Below are 17,706 nucleotides of genomic sequence, written 5' to 3'. Positions count from 1 at the left end.
AATTGCTAGCTGTGAGACCATGGCCAAATAACTCAATCTGTCCATGCCTCAGGTTTCTTACCTTTGAATGAGGAAGTTGGATTTAATGATCTCTAGTTGCTTCCAATTCTAATATATAATCTTATGAATAATTATTTTATAAAAGTAGCTTGAATCTTAAGCAATTAAGAGTTCATACATACATTTAATCTCTTAAAGAAAACATCCACAATTTACAATGGAATGGGCACAGCAGTAAGGCCCTTTTGCTTTTACTTTGATGGAAGCACAGGGAAAAGGACCTCTCTGAAATGTCCATAAAGTAGATGGATCTCTTTGGGGAGGCTAACTCCAGGTTGACATCATTATTTCTTACTGGATGTAGATGTCTTAGCAGTCATCCAGTTTCAGAGACCTAAGAAAGAAGATGGACAAATGAAGATCTGATAGAATAACCTAGAAAAGCTCCATATGGTTCTAAAAGAAGATACATCCTCTTAAAAAAGTTTTCCTGTTACTGTAATGGGTCCCTTCACTGGACAATGTATCGCAATGATACAGTAATTATGGCAAGATTGGACTGAATGCTTTTTGAGGAAAACTCAAGTTGATTAAGATCCTGGCTTTGCTTTTCTCCCCAGATAGAGAAGAGAAGAAACTATCTCAGAACTGTAACTAGAAGGTAGCAATGTTCCAGTATAGTAGGAGTTTTAAAATCTCTCTGAGGAAGAGGGAGGGGGAAGAGACAGAGAAGGAAAGAAGGGGAGAGACAGAGACACAGAGAGAGAGAGAGAGAGAGACAGAGACAGAGACAGACAGACAGAGAGACAGAGAGATAGAGAGACAGAAAGACAGAGACAGAGGCAAAGAGAGAGACAAAAAACAGAGACAGAGAAAGAGACAGAAGGAGAGAGAGATCAAGGTAAAGACAAAGAGTGATAGAGACACAGAGAGACATAGAGAGAATAAGAAAGACAGAGAATTTTTTTGACTCATAGAAGTTTTTGAGGAGTGAAAACATTTAATTCTTTTTTGAGGAAAGAGATGGAAGAAGCTGCCCCAAAGGCACCTCAGAGCAGAAGGTTCCACTTATTGATTGTAGCCACCTACAAGTTGGCAAGTTCCAAGAAAAAAAAATCTTCCTTCTCAATTTCCTCTTCCTATTACTGCCTATTATGAACCAACATCATTACATAATTTAGTTGTTTCTTGAATTCAACCTTTCTATTAACTCAGAGTTTTGTCTTAGCCATACAGAGGTCAGGGGGTTAAGTTAATTTAAATTTAAATTAAGGCAAAAATTCAAATTCCTGTTAAATTTGGAAATTTTCCTAGTAGTGTTTTCCAAGAAATTATAATCATACTCCTAATTTTTCATTCAGTATAAACTCTATAGAGTAGCAGAGGATGTGGGTGATTACATCTTCAGAGAACTAGAGGGTAGGAGGTCAAAGAAGGGGAAGGTTAATAGACAAACAACTGTACTTTCTGCAAAGATCCTGAAAACCATTATATTTGAGAGGTTGGATCAAAAAATCTTCCTTTTTTTTTCTTTTTCTTTATTTCATTCCTTTTATGCTCTTTTGTTTTTGCAAGGCAATGGGGTTAAGTAGCTTGCCCAAGGCCACACAGCTAGGTAATTATTAAGTGTCTAAGGCTGGATTTGAACTCAGGTACTCCTGTCTCCAGGGATGATGCTCTATCCACTGGACCAGTGCTCTGTCTACTGCGCCACCTAGCCACCACCCCCCCTTTTTTATGCTCTCTGGGAAAAGAATATAAAATTCAGAAAAAAATGTCATAAAACCAATCTCTTTTCTCATATCTCTTTTCACAGACATCAACAACCATGAAGCTCCTTATCCTCACCTGCCTTGTGGCTCTTGCCATTGCCAGACCTGTAAGTACCTCATGTAATTTAGAAAGGTCTATTCATATTAGTGGTTAGAAAAGTTTCAAAATGCCTCCCTAAAAGTTGTTCTTTGAAACCTTTGCAAGTAATAAAACTTCAAACAATCCAGAATTACAAGGGATCATATAGTCTGCCATTAGCACCGAAGTTTTCAGATAGCAGAATTTCTTCTGTTCTGAACCTAGATTTAAATGGCAAAGTCATATATAGACACAAAAGTAAACTGAATAGTGGAGGAAAGTTTGCATTCAGTTATCAATGAAAGGCAAGAATTGAAGAAATAAAACAAACCAAAAAATGACACCAATATGTGTTTACTTAAAACCTTTTTCTTTTTCTTCTTTTAAATTGACAAATGTTAATATTGGCCTTCCTAACTCCTACCACTGGAAAAACAAAAAGAACCAGACCTTTATAACCTTTATATGCATGTTATATATGCATAATCAATCAAACTCAGTTTCTTTATCTGTAAAATGAATGTCAAATCCCTTTGCCAAGAAAACCCTAAATGGGGTCATGTAGAAAACTAATTATCTTTGCTTTATTTTGCAGATGGTAGAAAAGATTTCAGAAAGTGAGGTAAGATATTTTCCTATCAAGTCTAGGATCCCTGGGGTTTCTGCATCAATAGATAAATCAGCAAGCATTTTTAAGTGTCTGTCACACACTTCATTTTTGTTTGGTAGTAGGCCACAAAGATAAAAAAAAAATGAAATATCTTCCCTTAAGAAGCTGCCTGCTATGTTGCTTGAGGTCAGTCAGACATAGATTCCTGTATTTACACTTAGAAGATGAAATGTGTTTTATGAGTTAAGATAGGGTTGCAATCTAAATTTTAAAAAATAATCACATTGTTAAGATCAAGGCTCCATTTGAATCTAATCACTAGAAAGAGGGTGTATCTAGGAGAACACATAGAATGAGATAAGATTAGAGTCCTCAGATGGAAAAAGTATAGGGAATATAGACAGTTTTGTTGTGAATCTGAAGTTGTCGATATGACTTAGAAAGTTAGCAATTTAAGATATAATATTTATGTATGAGATAAAGTATCCTTTAATAAATTTTTATGTTGCTTAGTCTTACATCTCCAATTTATAAATTCCCAAGGCAGAGATGCACACAAACTTTTACTTTTTTTCTTTTTCCTTTATCCAACCATAGCACTTAGGAGTCAGTCAAAGAACATGGTGGAAACTTCAGAAATTACTTCAATAAAAACTTGTCTAATTAGTCAAATAATTGCTCCTTGCTTTGAGCTCACAAACAATTGCTTTGAATTAGGGTGGTGCATTGAATATTTAAGTGGTACATAATCAAGAATGCTAAATTCGCTTTTTTCTTTCCTTTCCTAAGGAAGAGGTCATTGAAGTCCCTGAGGTAAGCCCATTCCACTCAAATGAAAATACTGTTAAATTCAGTAGCACTTTCATCTTTAATAGACAATGAAATTATTTTATATTTTAATTTCTTTTGTACAGAAGCATCTCCATAGGAGATACAGCATTCCAGTAAAGGTAATTTTAGTGTATCAACAAGGAGAATTCTTATTGTGGAATGGAAATTCTTGATTAAAGCCTTTGCTCAAACCCTTGATCCCATTCCCTCCCCTCTTCTTCAGCAAGTTGCCTTTTTAATAACCTCTACTCTCTCCTTTTGATCATTATCTTCTCCTTAACTAATGGTTCTTTCCTTTCTGACTTCAAACACATCTACTCTCCATCCTCAAAACTGCGTTTTCAAGACCCTACCATTCCCTCAAATTATTGTCCTTCCCTTTCAAAATCAATTTCCAATGAACTCATCACATTTCTTTTCATATTCTCTCTGCTTTCCAGATTCTATTTATGTCTCTAAGATTCATAACCTAGTTATGAATTGAATTCTTGAATTCAATTATTCTTGAATTATTCTTGAATCTTCTATATACAGTCAGTCATTATGTCCCTCTCCATGGTATATCATACATATAACCCTTTCTCTCTCTCTTGGAATAGCCACCACAGTAGTTTAAAATCTCAATGATTCTTTCCTAAACTATTGTTAGGGTTTCCTGGCTCCCCATCCCCCTACTCCAATTCATTTTCCACCTAGCTTCCAAAGGTCATTTTCCTCAAACATAGATCTAGACTAGATATTCCCCTATTCCTTAGGCTATGCAAGGAGAGAAGAAGTTTAGAATTGTTTTTTGTCAGGAGAGAGATAGGAAAAAATCAGGGAGGACTAGAAGGACTGCCTTGCTGAAATGAAGAGACAGTTGAAGTTGGATAATGTAAATTAATAATGTAAGTAGTAGACTTTGTTGTCTTCCTTCAGCTTTATTCACAGTAATTTAGTAGGAGCAGTGGAGGGGGTTGGTTAGAACAATGGAGGATTTGGCAAGGCTGAATAATTACAAACTAATTTGTTTGAATTTTAAATTTTATTTAATTAATTAAATTTAGCTAATTACTCCAATTAATTAATTGTTCATAGGGATTAATTAAATTCATTCATTTATATAAAATATACAATGGAAGTGTCTGTAGTGCTAAGCATCAAGAGAGATTCAAAGCTCAATGAGAAAGAGTCCCTGATTGTTAGAAGATTTCCATTTCATAGTTTTAATTAGGTTTTTCTAGCCCTAGGCTATATGTTCAATGCCATGTCAGACACTAGCACCAGGTCTATCCCTAAACAGAGGTTTTCATTCACTGGCTTATAATCAAAAAGGTCTTAGGATAGGATTCTAGCAACTAAGTTTTTATTGTTATGCCTGTGTTTTACCCCTACCTTATCTTCCGGTGTCATCATCATCAACTATAGTTTCATCATTGATTTATTCATCTTTTCTCTCTTTCAAGAATGAACATCAAGTTGAAGACCGTTATGTTCTGCCTGAAACCAACACGATGAACCTCTATTATCAGCATCTTAATTGGCCTGAAGAAATGCGAAAAATCAAGATGCCCAGCCTTCCAACAGACAAGAAAATGGTGGTCCTTAAATCTATTACCCAAAATGAGATGTTGTCTCCTGTTCAGCATAGATCCCTGCCTCTTCCTAAGGCAAAAGTCCTAGCTCGGGCTCATTCACAAATGCTGCCAATCCTTCCCCTCAGAATGGTGCCTCTCCTTCACAGACAGCTGGCCATTCCTAAGCAAGAGATCCTGCCTATTTCTGAGAGAGAAAGAGAAATCCTATCTGCTCATGAGAGAGAAAATCTATCTGCTCACAAGAGAGAAATTCCCCTTGTTCTTGAGAGAGAGATGCCACTTGTTGCAGAGAGAGAGATTCTAGTAGCTCCTGAGAGAATAGTTCTTCCTGAGAACAATATTCTACCTGTTAATGAGAGAGAGGTTCAGTATGTTCCCAAGAGAGAGGTTCTGTCTGTTCTTGAGAAAGAGAAGTTTCTGCCTCTTTTCCAGCACGTAGTTCTGCGCATTCCCCAGAGAGAAATGGAACCCATTCATCACAGAGACACTAATACTCCAAGAGAGATTTTGCCTATTGTTCAACAGGAAGTCATGCCTGAACTGGTCCCTTCTGAGTTCTATCCATTCTCTCAACCAGTGACCAACTTTTATTATCCCACTGAGCTGAATGAGGTAAATTCATTTATCGTATATCCTTGTAGCTATGGTTCAAAGATGATAAAATATGATCATAGCATTATAAGAAGAAATGCTAAAAAAAACTATTGGAGATGAGAAGTCAGATTTGAAAAAGTGATGTGGATGGAGAATGTTCAGGAGGGATGAAAGTATAAGTATTGGGGAACTGGGGTCTGAGTAAAGGGCACATGACTACATTTTCAAAATGGTTGTTGCCTTAAAAGAGGTATAATTGCTAATTAATTATAATTCCAAAGCCAGGAGTTCATGAATAGATTTCAGGGGATCTTATTGGGGGGGGAGAGAAATTGGATCTTCATTCTCATTCATTTATAAATGAAATTAATTAAGAATATAGGCAACAAAAACTATTCTGATAAGAGGTCGGAATGTTTTACAAGATTCCAATAACATAAAAAAAGTCAAGAACCCCTGCTCTAGATTATCAAAATTATCTCTTTATACAGAAATTTACAAAGACCACATTTTGCATTTCTTTTCATTGTTCTCTTTTAGATAAGCACTCAACTATAATTTCTTTATATTAATAGAAGAAAAGACTCCACATTAGGGTATCTGTTACAGATGGTGAAATTAAAACAAGATAGTTTTGTTATCTTCTTTCGTAACTCAATACCATGACTTAGGTCTCTGATAGAATTAAAAGAATTGGAACCCTACAAAAGGATCCAAGAGTATTTAAGTGACTTTTTTTAGACCCAACAAGGCTTAATTATCATCATGTGTGTAGAAAGTAATACTATGCCATAAGAGTTATACTGGGAGTGTGTTGAGTTCTTTAGGGAGCAAAGTGGCTGCCCAATTTCACTGTCATAGCTCTTCCCATAGTTCAGGGTCAATGAGAATAATAGTAAATGTCTTTGTTTAGAACAAAGCCTATCATAAATTAACGGCAGAATTTAACTTAATTCAGTAAGCATTTCTCACTCATCTAATTCATGATTTTCACTATGTCAGGTCTTGGTAAAAACAAAGTAGAGGAAAATAGCCTTGATAGCTATGCTTCAAGTCTTGGAAGGAAGAAAATAGCTATTTATTAAGTGCTCTACTGTGCGCTAGGCCTTGGTTAAGAGCTTTACAGATATTATTGCACTGAACCTTAGAACAAGCCTGGGAGATAGGTACTATCATTATACCCACTTTACAGATGAGGAAACTGAGGCAGACTGTGGTTAAGTGACTTGCTCAGGTCACATAGCTAGTTGGTGTCTGAAACTGGATTTGAACTCTGGGCTTCTGGACTGCAGATCCAGTATTCTATCCATTGTACCACTTTGCTGTCCCTATAGTAACAAGAAAACCATCACCCTGTTCTTACAATGTAGAAATCCATCAATCAATGACCAATTATTAAAAATCTACTCTATGTTAGACACTACTAAGTGCTGAAGATATAAAGAAAGACCTTCAAATGATTCACCATCCAATGGGAAATAAGAAGTTATAGCAAATAATTGAAATCCTTAGTTGTACAACTTGTATTAAATAGAAATCTTTTCCCAACTCATCTACTCAAATGTGGATCATCTTTTTTACATTCCTTTTTCTCTTTTTAACATTCCTCTCTCTCTCTCTCTCTCTCTTTCTTATTTTTTCCAGAAGAACTAATAGGATCACTCAGATGACTATATCTTCCTGGCATTGGGTAAGTCATTTAGGTTTATAAATTAATCAACAAATCTTCTGACTGTTCTCTAGCCTGATGAGGTTCTTCATATAGAGGAATTTTTTTCTTTTCACTTTCCCTTGGCTCCAGAATTGCTCATTCCTAGGTTCATAGTTTTGGAGCTAGAAGAGATCTCAGAAGTTGGCTAGTTCAATATCTTCACTTTACAGAAGAGGAAACAAAAGTTAGGAAGTTAGGTGATTTGCTCTAGGTCACCCAGGAAGTAGTCACCTAAGGCAGGAGAGCAGCATGTTGGAATAGCTAGGGTATCAACCTCAAAGCCCAGAAGACCTGGATTCAAATCTCATCCCCTGGATGTCTTTTTGACTCCAGGATCAGCCTTCCATCCTCTGCAATACCTAGCTTCATTTATTAAGCTTCATCACTTCTTAGCTGGATAACTTTGAGCAAATCACTTAACCTTTCCCAAGCCTCAGTTTCTTCATTTGTGAAATGAAAAATAATGTTTCTTCTACTTACTTCCTCACAGAGTTAAGAGAAAAAAATTTATAAAAATGTTAGTGTCATGCATAAAAGAGCTATTATCATTGATCAAGTAGCAGAATTGTTAGCCCTTGAATGTAGGCTTTTATTAACCCTAATGCCCAATAAGAGATTATTTCTGAAATAGGTTTTAAAATAACCAATATGATTTTCTTTTTTATCAACAGATTTGACTGCGACTAGAAATTCTACTTGCCATCTCTCATCTATTTTTTGGTGTTGAAAGTCAGCCCTTTTCTCCTTGAGTCTTCTGGCAATCTCCATATTAATTGGAATTTGAAGGATTCACCATGTACCAGTTCCCAGATTCAGAAAGGCCATCTTGAGTGACCACCGGATGAATAAGCACCAGAAATATTTGCCATATTTCTTTCATAGTCATTTTGTAAGGACAGTTTCATGAATTGTATTACTTGTTAATGCCGGGATGCCTACCAATTCTGTATATGGTCATTGTCTTTTTTCCAGCTCCTACAATAAATTATTCCTGTGGGCACATTGCACTTGACTTGTCTTGATCTTCATTCTTTTGCATTGATTGTTGCCCTAGTAGGCCCCCCATCATGAATGTGGCCACTACAACACAACTGCAGTGTGCATCTTATCTGATTGTTGATTGCTCTAAAATTTGATACTCATATCATTGAGAAGCCCATCAAAGCACAGTGTGACAATCACTAAGGGCTTCATGATTGATTTCTCAGTCTCAAGTCTCTTCTCACTCCAACCCATCTTCCATCATGCTGCCAAAGTGATTTTCCTTAAACTGAGATCTGATTATGCCATTCCTCTTTCTTCATAAACTTCCATGGCTCCCCATTTCTTTTAGGATCAAATATAAACCTTCTCTGTTTTCTTATTAAAGCTCTTCACATCCTGACCCCAATCCACCTTTCCAGCCTTATTATACAAAACCCTATCTCCAGTACTCTGTCCAGCAAACTGACCTTCCCTCCAGTCCTTATATATCGTCCTTCGTCTTCTATTTCCATTGACTGACTATCCTCCATCGCAAGAATGGACTTTATCTTCACCTCCTTTGCAAAAGGATTCCTTTTTTCCTTTAAGACTCAACTTAAGTACCAACTTACACAGGAAACTATTCCTGATCTCCCCACCTTGCTCTTAAACTACTTGTGTCCTTGCTCTTAAACTACTATTTATAGGATTCCTTTGAATTTATTTTGCATTTATTCTCCATATGCATGCATCTTTTCCCTTTGATAGAATATAAGCTTCTTGTGAGTAGAGATCATTTCTTTCTCTTTTTCTGTCTTTAGATCCTTAGTACCTCTCCACAGGTATGATGCATAGGTCATTACTAAGTGTTTGCTGATTAATCACCTAATAGCCAATCATCTTAATGATGTCTCTTCAAACTTGACTAGGCCGATCTTCAAACATGAGTGTTTGAAGGAGTTTCACTTAAAGTCTATATAACCTTATTACTGGATATACTACATTCCCCTATTTCCACACCATTTTTCGATATTTGGACTTCAATGTTGAAGAAGACCTTGACATCCTATAATGCCATGGATTGGATTTGAGTGAGGGGGTACTATGCCAAGTTATCAATCTCACTTTTTCCTCCAGAACTATCTGGGTTCAGGAGCCAGATATGGACAGATATGAATCAGGACAACTGGAAATGGCCCTGGATATGAGGCAATCAGGGTTAAGTGACTTGTCATAGGCCACACAGCCAGTGAGTGGCAAGTATCTGAGAGAGAATTCAGACTCCCTCCTTTCTTACTCCCAGATCAGTACTCTATCCACTGTGCCACTTAGCTTCCCTTTCCACACCATTAGAAGCTGCCATGATGCTGGGAAGTTTGCTTTTCCTTTGCTACTAGGTTATCTGTGTGAAATTGGATTAAAAGGCAGTTATTGTTCAAATTTATGTCCTTACATTATGACTATTCTTTTAGGCTACCAGAATCACAAAGCCTCAGTCAAATGGGACCCCAGAGATCAATAAAGCTTATTGATATAGGATCAGGAATACCTTTTCAGCATCTCCAATAAATGGCCATTTCTTCAGGAGGATACTCTGAGGTGGAACCTACTGCCTTCTACTGCCTTTCCCCACTTTGAGGAAACTGTTCCTTGTGAGCAGGAAACTTAAATCTGCCCCTTTGCAATGTCTATCCACCACTCCTGGTTCTGCCTTCTCAAACCCTCTTCCACAATAAAGTTCTTCAGTTATTTAAAGACAGGTCTGGTAGCCAACCTAATCCTGTTATCCAAGACGAACACCCCCAGTTCTTTCATCCAGTTCTCACATGAAATTATCTCAAGGTTGTATCATCCTGCTCACCTTTCTCTAGGTGCTTTTCATCTCATTTTTGTCCTCCCTAAACTTCGGTTCTTCAAAGTAAATGCAGTAATCCATATGGGACCCCACCAAGCCAGAGTACAATGCAACAACCCCTTTCCTACACCTGAATACACAGCCTCTCTTAAAATGGCCTAATATTTTATTATAGTTTTGGGAAAGAGGCTGTTACCTTATAGTGATGGATCTTGTTAAGCTTGAAGCCCACCAAAACCTTCCCATCTTTTTCAGACCCAATGCTATCTTGCCATGCCCTACCACTTTTTGTATTTGGGGCTTTGGCATTTTATGCTCATCCGTAAGATTTAACTGTCATTTCTAATGAATTTTATCTAATTAGGTTTAACCCAACTCATCAAGATGCTCTTTGGAACTTGACATTGTGTGAATTTTCTCTCCCATAGTTAACATTTTCCATAATACTATTAATTAAAATAATAATAGCTACATTTAGCATTTATGATTTGCCAGATAAGTGCTTTATTACTGTTTTCTCCTTTGATAATCATAATAACACAATTATTAAGGTGCTATTTTGATCCTTATTTTATATGGGCATGGAGAAAAGGAGGAGAAAACTGAGGTAAAGAGATGTGAAGTGACTTGTTCTGGGTTACAGAGTAAGTGTATGAGTCCAAATTTGAGTAGGTCTTCCTGATCCTAGACCTGATGCTCTTGAAAATTGTTTCAAATAATCAACAAATTAATCAACAGTGAAAATCAAGCATCCATTTTTGTGTTTTTCCATGAGAAAACTTTTTTTTCCCTACTGACATCTAACAATTAATAAACACTATTTGATTCAATTCATTCAATCACTTCTGAATCTGCCTAGTTGCAGTTTGAGCTCACATTGATCCATTTTATCCACAATAATACAACAAAAGTAAAGTTATTTACTCTAAAAAACTGTCATCCTTAGTACAATTTACCCCCTTTCCTAACACACCGCCAAAATCACTCCAGAAACAGTCCTGTGTTATCGGACACCCAGAACTGAGGGTCATTTTGGTGTGTTCCTTTTTTTATATGACCAACCTATTTTTAAGGGTCCTTTCCATTATCTCTGAGACTGATATCTAGAAAATAAATCTTGTCTATTCCTGGGGCCACTCTCTGAACTTTATGATGTAGTAGAAACTGCCAGATCATGTACATCATGTACACCAGCCTTCAAGAACCCACATTCACTTCTAAGCCACACTATAAGACATTGGAATAGAATTTCTATAGCAAGTCACTTTCGTATTTGAACAATACAGCAAGAGGAGACCTTTCCTCAAATTATCTGTCTATTATTTATACTAATAATAGTGTCTTTATGGAGGTTTAAAGTTTATATAGAGTTTTACTTATATTACATCATTTGAGGCTCACCAAAAACTCCATGAGACAAATACTAATTTTCCCATTTTATAGATGAAAAAACTTAAGGTTGAGAAAAGGTCAATGATTTGCATGGTATTATACTTCTATAAGTGACTGCTACAGTAGGTTTCAAATCAAGGTCTTTCTTTATTCCAAATCTAGTGTTCTATCCATTACCCAAAATAGTTTCTCAAAATTTTAAAACAAAGAGGTCATATTGATGATTTCTAAGGTTCATTATAAGGCATCTATAATCCATAGCAGATTGAAAAAATTTCAAATTCTTTAGCCTGGATTCAAGATCCTACACAATCAGAGGTCAATCTGCCTTTCTATCCTTGTCCCTAATAGTCACCTGAATGCCCCCTTCTGTCCAAATAAGTAGTTCAAAATCATGGTCTCTAAGGTCAAAGAAATTGGTATATTCCTTGCTCCATAAACATATTCTGGGCTTTTCTACTGCTATACCATTGATAATCATATCCTATACAGGGATGTCATCCCTGACATCACCAAAAATTGAAATTACACTCATCCTGTAAAGGTTTTTCTTAGCACTCCTTCTCTTCCTTAGCTAGCCCTTGTTCCATTGATCAGGAGAAACAGAAAATCAGATAGGCCAGGCAGGAAAAGCAGGATTCATTTGACAAGAACTGGTAATGTGGCTTTTGAAGTCACTTAATTTCTCAGAGGTCTAGACAATTTTCTAAGGCTACAAGATGTAAAAGAAATTACTGACCTTCATTTGTAAAGTCAGTCATTCAACTAGCATGTATTGAGTACTTAATACATAGCCACCACTGTATCAATCGCTAATAATAAAAATTATTCTTTATATTTGAAGAGTGTTCAATAATGAACACTACACTCTGTCTAGAAAATTCTCTTATTCTATATTCTGTAGCACTTCCCATCGATTAACGCTCAAAAGAATGAATGTTTTTTCAAAAAATATTACCCATAAAAGGAATGATTCCAAAAGAGTGAATATCACAATGGTTCAAAGAATTGTTTGCAAAAGTGTAAATAGGGGACTGGGATTCATTTCTTTGATTTTTGCCAGATCAACACCATGAATACTAGCCATAGTTGCAACACTGGCACATTCTTCATCATGACAGGTTTCTGAACAGTCCAGTACTATCCAATGCTTTAAAAATATTTTTTGTGAATTCAACAGCAATCTTACCCAGAAGTTATAAGGAAACATAAAATGATTTCTTCATTTCAATGTTATCATCGTTATTATGGACATGTCTGATCATCTCACACATTTGGTCACTATGCAAAATGTTGGAAATGCTATCAAAAAGATTTCCAAAATATTTTTCCTTTAATAATATCTGCTGGGGCAGCTAGGTGGCATAGTAGAAAGAGCACCAGCCCTGGAGTCAGGAGGACCTGAGTTTAAATCCGACCTCAGACATTTAATAATTACTTAACTGTGTGGCCTTGGGCAAGCCACTTAACCCCATTTGCCTTACAAAAACCTAAAAAAATAATAATAATATCTGCTACTATCTTTTTTAATGTAACTTCCCAGAAAATGAGCTTAATTTGAATGTTTTGGAGTATGAATATGAAATCAATCAATTGTATGTTTAATTTTTGTAAAATATTCCCTCAAAATTGGGTCATAATTTGAGAGCAATTCTACTAACTTTCAAAATGACTCTTGTTTGCTAATGGTATATCCTTTTTATGACCATGGAAGGGAAAATTTTATTTAGGCAAACACCTCCAAAAAATGACGTAAAATGTCTCTTCATTTTTCTCTCTCTATTCATTTTTACTTGATTGATTTTTATCAATAGGGTTTTTTTGGTGTTTCCATTCTATTGCCAAGTTTTCCCATTTTTCTTAGAAGGAAAGATATTGTTCAGATATCTCATATTCATGGCCTTTTGGATTTAATTTTCACCAGGATTTGTAGTCAGTTATAAAACTGATATTCCAATTTTTTGAATCATTATCTGAATATAGAACCAAAACACCACAATATTTTATTTTGAATAAATTATTCAAGTTCTCAATTTATTCATTATTTGATGGAGATTTATAAAACCATAATGAAGTTATCAAAATCAACTTAAGAGCCTTTGTTCTTACTGTTGAATGGCAGAGAAAGGTTTATCTTTTAGTCTGCAGACAATTATTTTCCTTCTTAACAAGATTAACTCTCAAATCATCTGGAGAAGTATTGGACAAGCAATGAAATTAAAATAAATTAAGACATGATTCATAAAAGTGTTAGTCTCAGTCTTTACTAGCATCTCTTCCAGATCCATTATTATTCTTATCCTATTGGTGGTTACTCTTGTTAACATGTCTTTTCTCTTCCTTATATATGAGCTTATATATATATATATATGATGCCCTATCACCTTTTAGCCCTGTGTCATTTGAATCTTGAATTGTTTCTAGAGTGGGTGCTTTGGATGTGCTCCTGTATTTCTTCAGAATTTTCACTGCCAATACATGGTCTTGAAAGCATTAAATATTTAATCAAGATATTAATTTCCTAATCTTCTAGTTTTTAAATTTAAATTTGAGTTCCACTGGGTTAGTCAGTTGATTAAATACTTACTGTATGTCAGACACCATACTAAGCCATGGGACAAAAATCAATCCATGTTCTCAAATAATTCACAGTCCTTTGGGGAAAAGCAACATGAAAACAAGAGATGCAACAAGGTACAGAGAGGAGAAAGAAGGAATAATCAACAGTGGGAAAAAAGACATTAATATTAAGGAGGATTTGGGAAGATTTCTTATCAAAGGTGACATTTTACCGAACTAGAAGGAAACCAGGAAATCTAGAGCCAGAGTTGAGGAAGGAGAAAATTCCCAGACATGAAGAAATGGACAGAGGTGAGAGATAAGTTGTTTTGTGTGAGTAACATCAGAGAAGTTCATATCACCATATTGCAAAATAGGTGGAGAAAAGCAAAGTATAAGGAGAATAAAAAAAGGTGTAGAAGGCCAGGTTGTGAATTGCTTTGAACACTACACAGAGGAAATGATTGGAAACTTTCAGAGTTTATTGGGTAGGAAGATTAGACATAATCTGAACTTTATTTTAAGATGAAAACTGAGTGAAGGATAGTCTGAAATGAAGAGAAACTTGAAGTAAGAAGACAAGCCAGATGATTACTGCTGTAGTTCAGAAATGAGGTGTTGGTAGTGTCAGAGTAGAGAAGGCAACATAGAGATGCTATGAAGGTAGAAATGATAGTATTTGGCAACAGATTGGAGATTAGGGGTGAAAGAGAGTCAGTATGACTTCTTGATTTTTCACTCCAAGGCAAGATCAAAGCATAAGTGAATAAGATTGCAGAAAAGAAGACAGTATCCTAGAATTGAACTACAGGAAAGGATCAACATGGAGAAGAAAGGAGGGTAGAAAGCATGCAAGAGGTAATGACCTGGAAACAAATTGAGGTATGGAGAGATTGAAGGACATGATTAGGTCAAAAAACAGTATTAGGGGTTGAAGGCAGAGGGAGAGATAGAATGATTACAAATTAAGATAAGAAAAGGGAATGGCAAGTCAATGATGTGGCTGTATGTAGCTCAGGTGGATTAAAGAAGTAGACAATAGAAAATGAGTAAATTGGGGAATGGAACATAAGAGTATCTGAGGTAATCAATAGTATGAGGGCTGAGCTTGGGGAGGAGAAAAAGTCTCTGACTAGAATTTGAATTCATTGAGGAAATAAAAAGAGCGGAAACAGGATGGAGACGGATAAAGAACATATATAAAGGGATTTATCTTGTCAAAGAGAAGGTCCACTTATTCATGTGAAATTGGGGTAAAAAAAGGAGACAGTAAGCAAAGACAGATGAATAATGTGAGATAGAACAAGAAAAGAAGAAGGAGCTCTCTCCAAATGGCTTTACTTTTTTTCAGTAAATTCTGAGGCAAAATTTTCAGCTGAGAGGGCAGAAGGGTAGTGTGAGAAGTCTGAGGATAAATAAAAAGATTTAGAATGGTCACTGTAGTAAGTGAGAGACTGAATAATTAGGGAGGTGTAAAATGTTTGACTTGTTGCCATGAGAGCCTATTGGAAATTAAATAATATAAATTGGCACTGGATCTAGTCACCATGATGTCATGAATTTCTCCTACTCCATTCACTAGCAATTGATTTTAATTGGAATTGACAGAATAATTCAAAGTTGGTGTTTTACAGGAAATTGGAAAGAACTAAAGGGTGCAGGGACTGGAGAACATAGTGAAGAACAGGGAAAAGAAGTTTCCTCATTTGGGATTTCTCTAAACCAGTGAAATCATATGTTCAGTTCTGATTCTTTCTCTAACTGCTCCCTCAAAGTCATAGTAAATAGAGTGTTCAACTATGAGTCCAAAATACCTCAATTTGAATACTGGATCAGATATTAACTTAGTATGTGACCCAGGACAATTCTTTTTCTTCCCTTCTCAAAATTTCATGACTGGCTTTCTCCCTCTCAGATGAGAATGTCGCTTTACATTTCACTGAAGAAATTGAAGCCATTCATCTAAAGCTCTCTCTTCTCTCATCTTCATCTCACATCAATCAACACTTTCCCTGATATCTCCTCCTTCACCCTTGATACACATGAAGAGATGGCACCTCTCCTTGCCAAGAAAAATTCCTTGATGAATAAACAATCCCTTCCCTTCCATTATCCAGCATATTCCCCCTCTCTATCATCCCCACTGTCTCAATAACCTTCAATCTCTTTATATCTATCAGTTGTTTCTTTACAACTTACAGATATGCCCATGACTCCTTTACACTGGAAAAAAATTCATTTGATCCCATAATTCCAACTAATTAAATATATATATATATATATATATATATATATATATATATATATATATATCCTCTCTTTGATGACAAAAGTCTTTGAAAATGTTGTGTACAATTAGTGAATATATTTTATTTCCTCTAACTCTTATTTTTTTTGCAAGGCAAATGGGGTTAAGCGGCTTGCCCAAGGCCACACAGCTAGGTAATTATTAAGTGGTCTGAGACTGGATTTGAACTCAGGTACTCCTGACTCCAGGGCCGGTGCTTTATCCACTGTGCCACCTAGCTTTCCCTCTCTCTTCTTTTTTTTTATTATTGTTTTTCCAATTACATGCAAAGGTAGTTTTCAACATTCATCCTTTTGTAACCTTTTTCTGCCATTGTTCTTACCCTCCACTCTCTGTATGACAGTGAAAGATCTGTACATGTGTACAATCATGTTTAACATATTTCCATATTAGGCATGGTGCCTCACTCTCTTCTGTTCAGCTTCCAAAATCATTATTCAGATTAAACTGTTCTCTCCAAGTCACCAATGAGCTCTAGATTGTCAAATGTAATGACATTTTTCCAGTCCTCAAATAAATATAAAACATTCTGTTGGACCTGTATATCTCTTTATAGCCAGGTCCCTTGCTACCTTTCAATTTTCTCACACCTTACTCCTTCACTCATATTCTAGTGACACTGCCCCCTTTGCTTTTCCTCCAATATGGTGCTCCATCTTCCATATCTTTCCTTTTTTTAATAGTTGTCTACCATACCTAGTATTCAGTTCCTTCTCAGTTCCACTTCCTGGCTTCCTTCAAGTCTCAGCAAAAATCAAAATTTCTACAAGAAGTCTTTCCTGGTCTCCCTTAGTGTAACTTTCCTCCATCTAAGATTTTCTTCAATTTGTTCTGATTATATCATGTTTATACACAGTGACTTTATGTTATCTTTTTCCATTAGATTTGAAGCTCTCTGAGAGCAGGGAATGTCTTTGCCTTTTTTTTTTGCATGTCTGACACATGTAGGTATTTAATAATGTAAGCCAACTTGATTTAGTCCCTCTGAATTTCAGTTTTAATCTATAAACTGAATTGGATTCAGTGACCTCTAAGGATTCTTACATCTTTAAATCAATGATCCTATCACTCTTTTCCTAATAATATTCATGGCACTATTCCAATTACACAACTAACTATGAAAGTGAATGACTCAATTTCTGCACTTGATCACTTTTCAGTCATAGGGAAAACAAGCTACCTACACTCAAAATGTGTTACAGGTAGACAAGTAAAATATCATGAATCCAAGGGGGTGGGGTGAATATATGAAGTGGCTTTTGATCCAGACTAGGAAGTCTAGGGAGGCTTCCGATGTACAGAATCAAAGTTGAACTTATACTCTTCATGAGCTATCTTTGGGGTCCCCTTTACATTGTTTTGTTTTATTTTTAATCCCAAGGTTGATTTTGTGTGAATATGTTAGATGCCAGTGCATGAGGCATCAGGATTAAATAAAAAGAATTAAGAGTAGGA

The 17,706-nt window shown here is 35.8% G+C and overlaps 1 protein-coding gene across 1 annotated transcript; it reads left to right on the top strand.

Moving 5' to 3' along the window:
* Window positions 1-1,823: 1,823 nt before the first annotated feature.
* On the top strand, window positions 1,824-8,143 carry CSN2 (casein beta). Its single transcript, XM_074227374.1, has 7 exons — window positions 1,824-1,879; window positions 2,447-2,473; window positions 3,251-3,274; window positions 3,376-3,411; window positions 4,738-5,481; window positions 7,108-7,153; window positions 7,846-8,143. The coding sequence occupies exons 1-6, from the start codon at window positions 1,829-1,831 to the stop codon at window positions 7,114-7,116; spliced, it is 891 nt and encodes a 296-aa protein (XP_074083475.1). The 5' UTR covers window positions 1,824-1,828; the 3' UTR covers window positions 7,117-7,153; window positions 7,846-8,143.
* Window positions 8,144-17,706: the final 9,563 nt, after the last annotated feature.

Source organism: Macrotis lagotis, chromosome 3 (assembly GCF_037893015.1).
Source record: "Macrotis lagotis isolate mMagLag1 chromosome 3, bilby.v1.9.chrom.fasta, whole genome shotgun sequence".
Taxonomy (NCBI): domain Eukaryota; kingdom Metazoa; phylum Chordata; class Mammalia; order Peramelemorphia; family Peramelidae; genus Macrotis; species Macrotis lagotis.
Note: the sequence above shows the minus strand (reverse complement) of the source record. Positions and strands in the feature narration are given on the sequence as shown.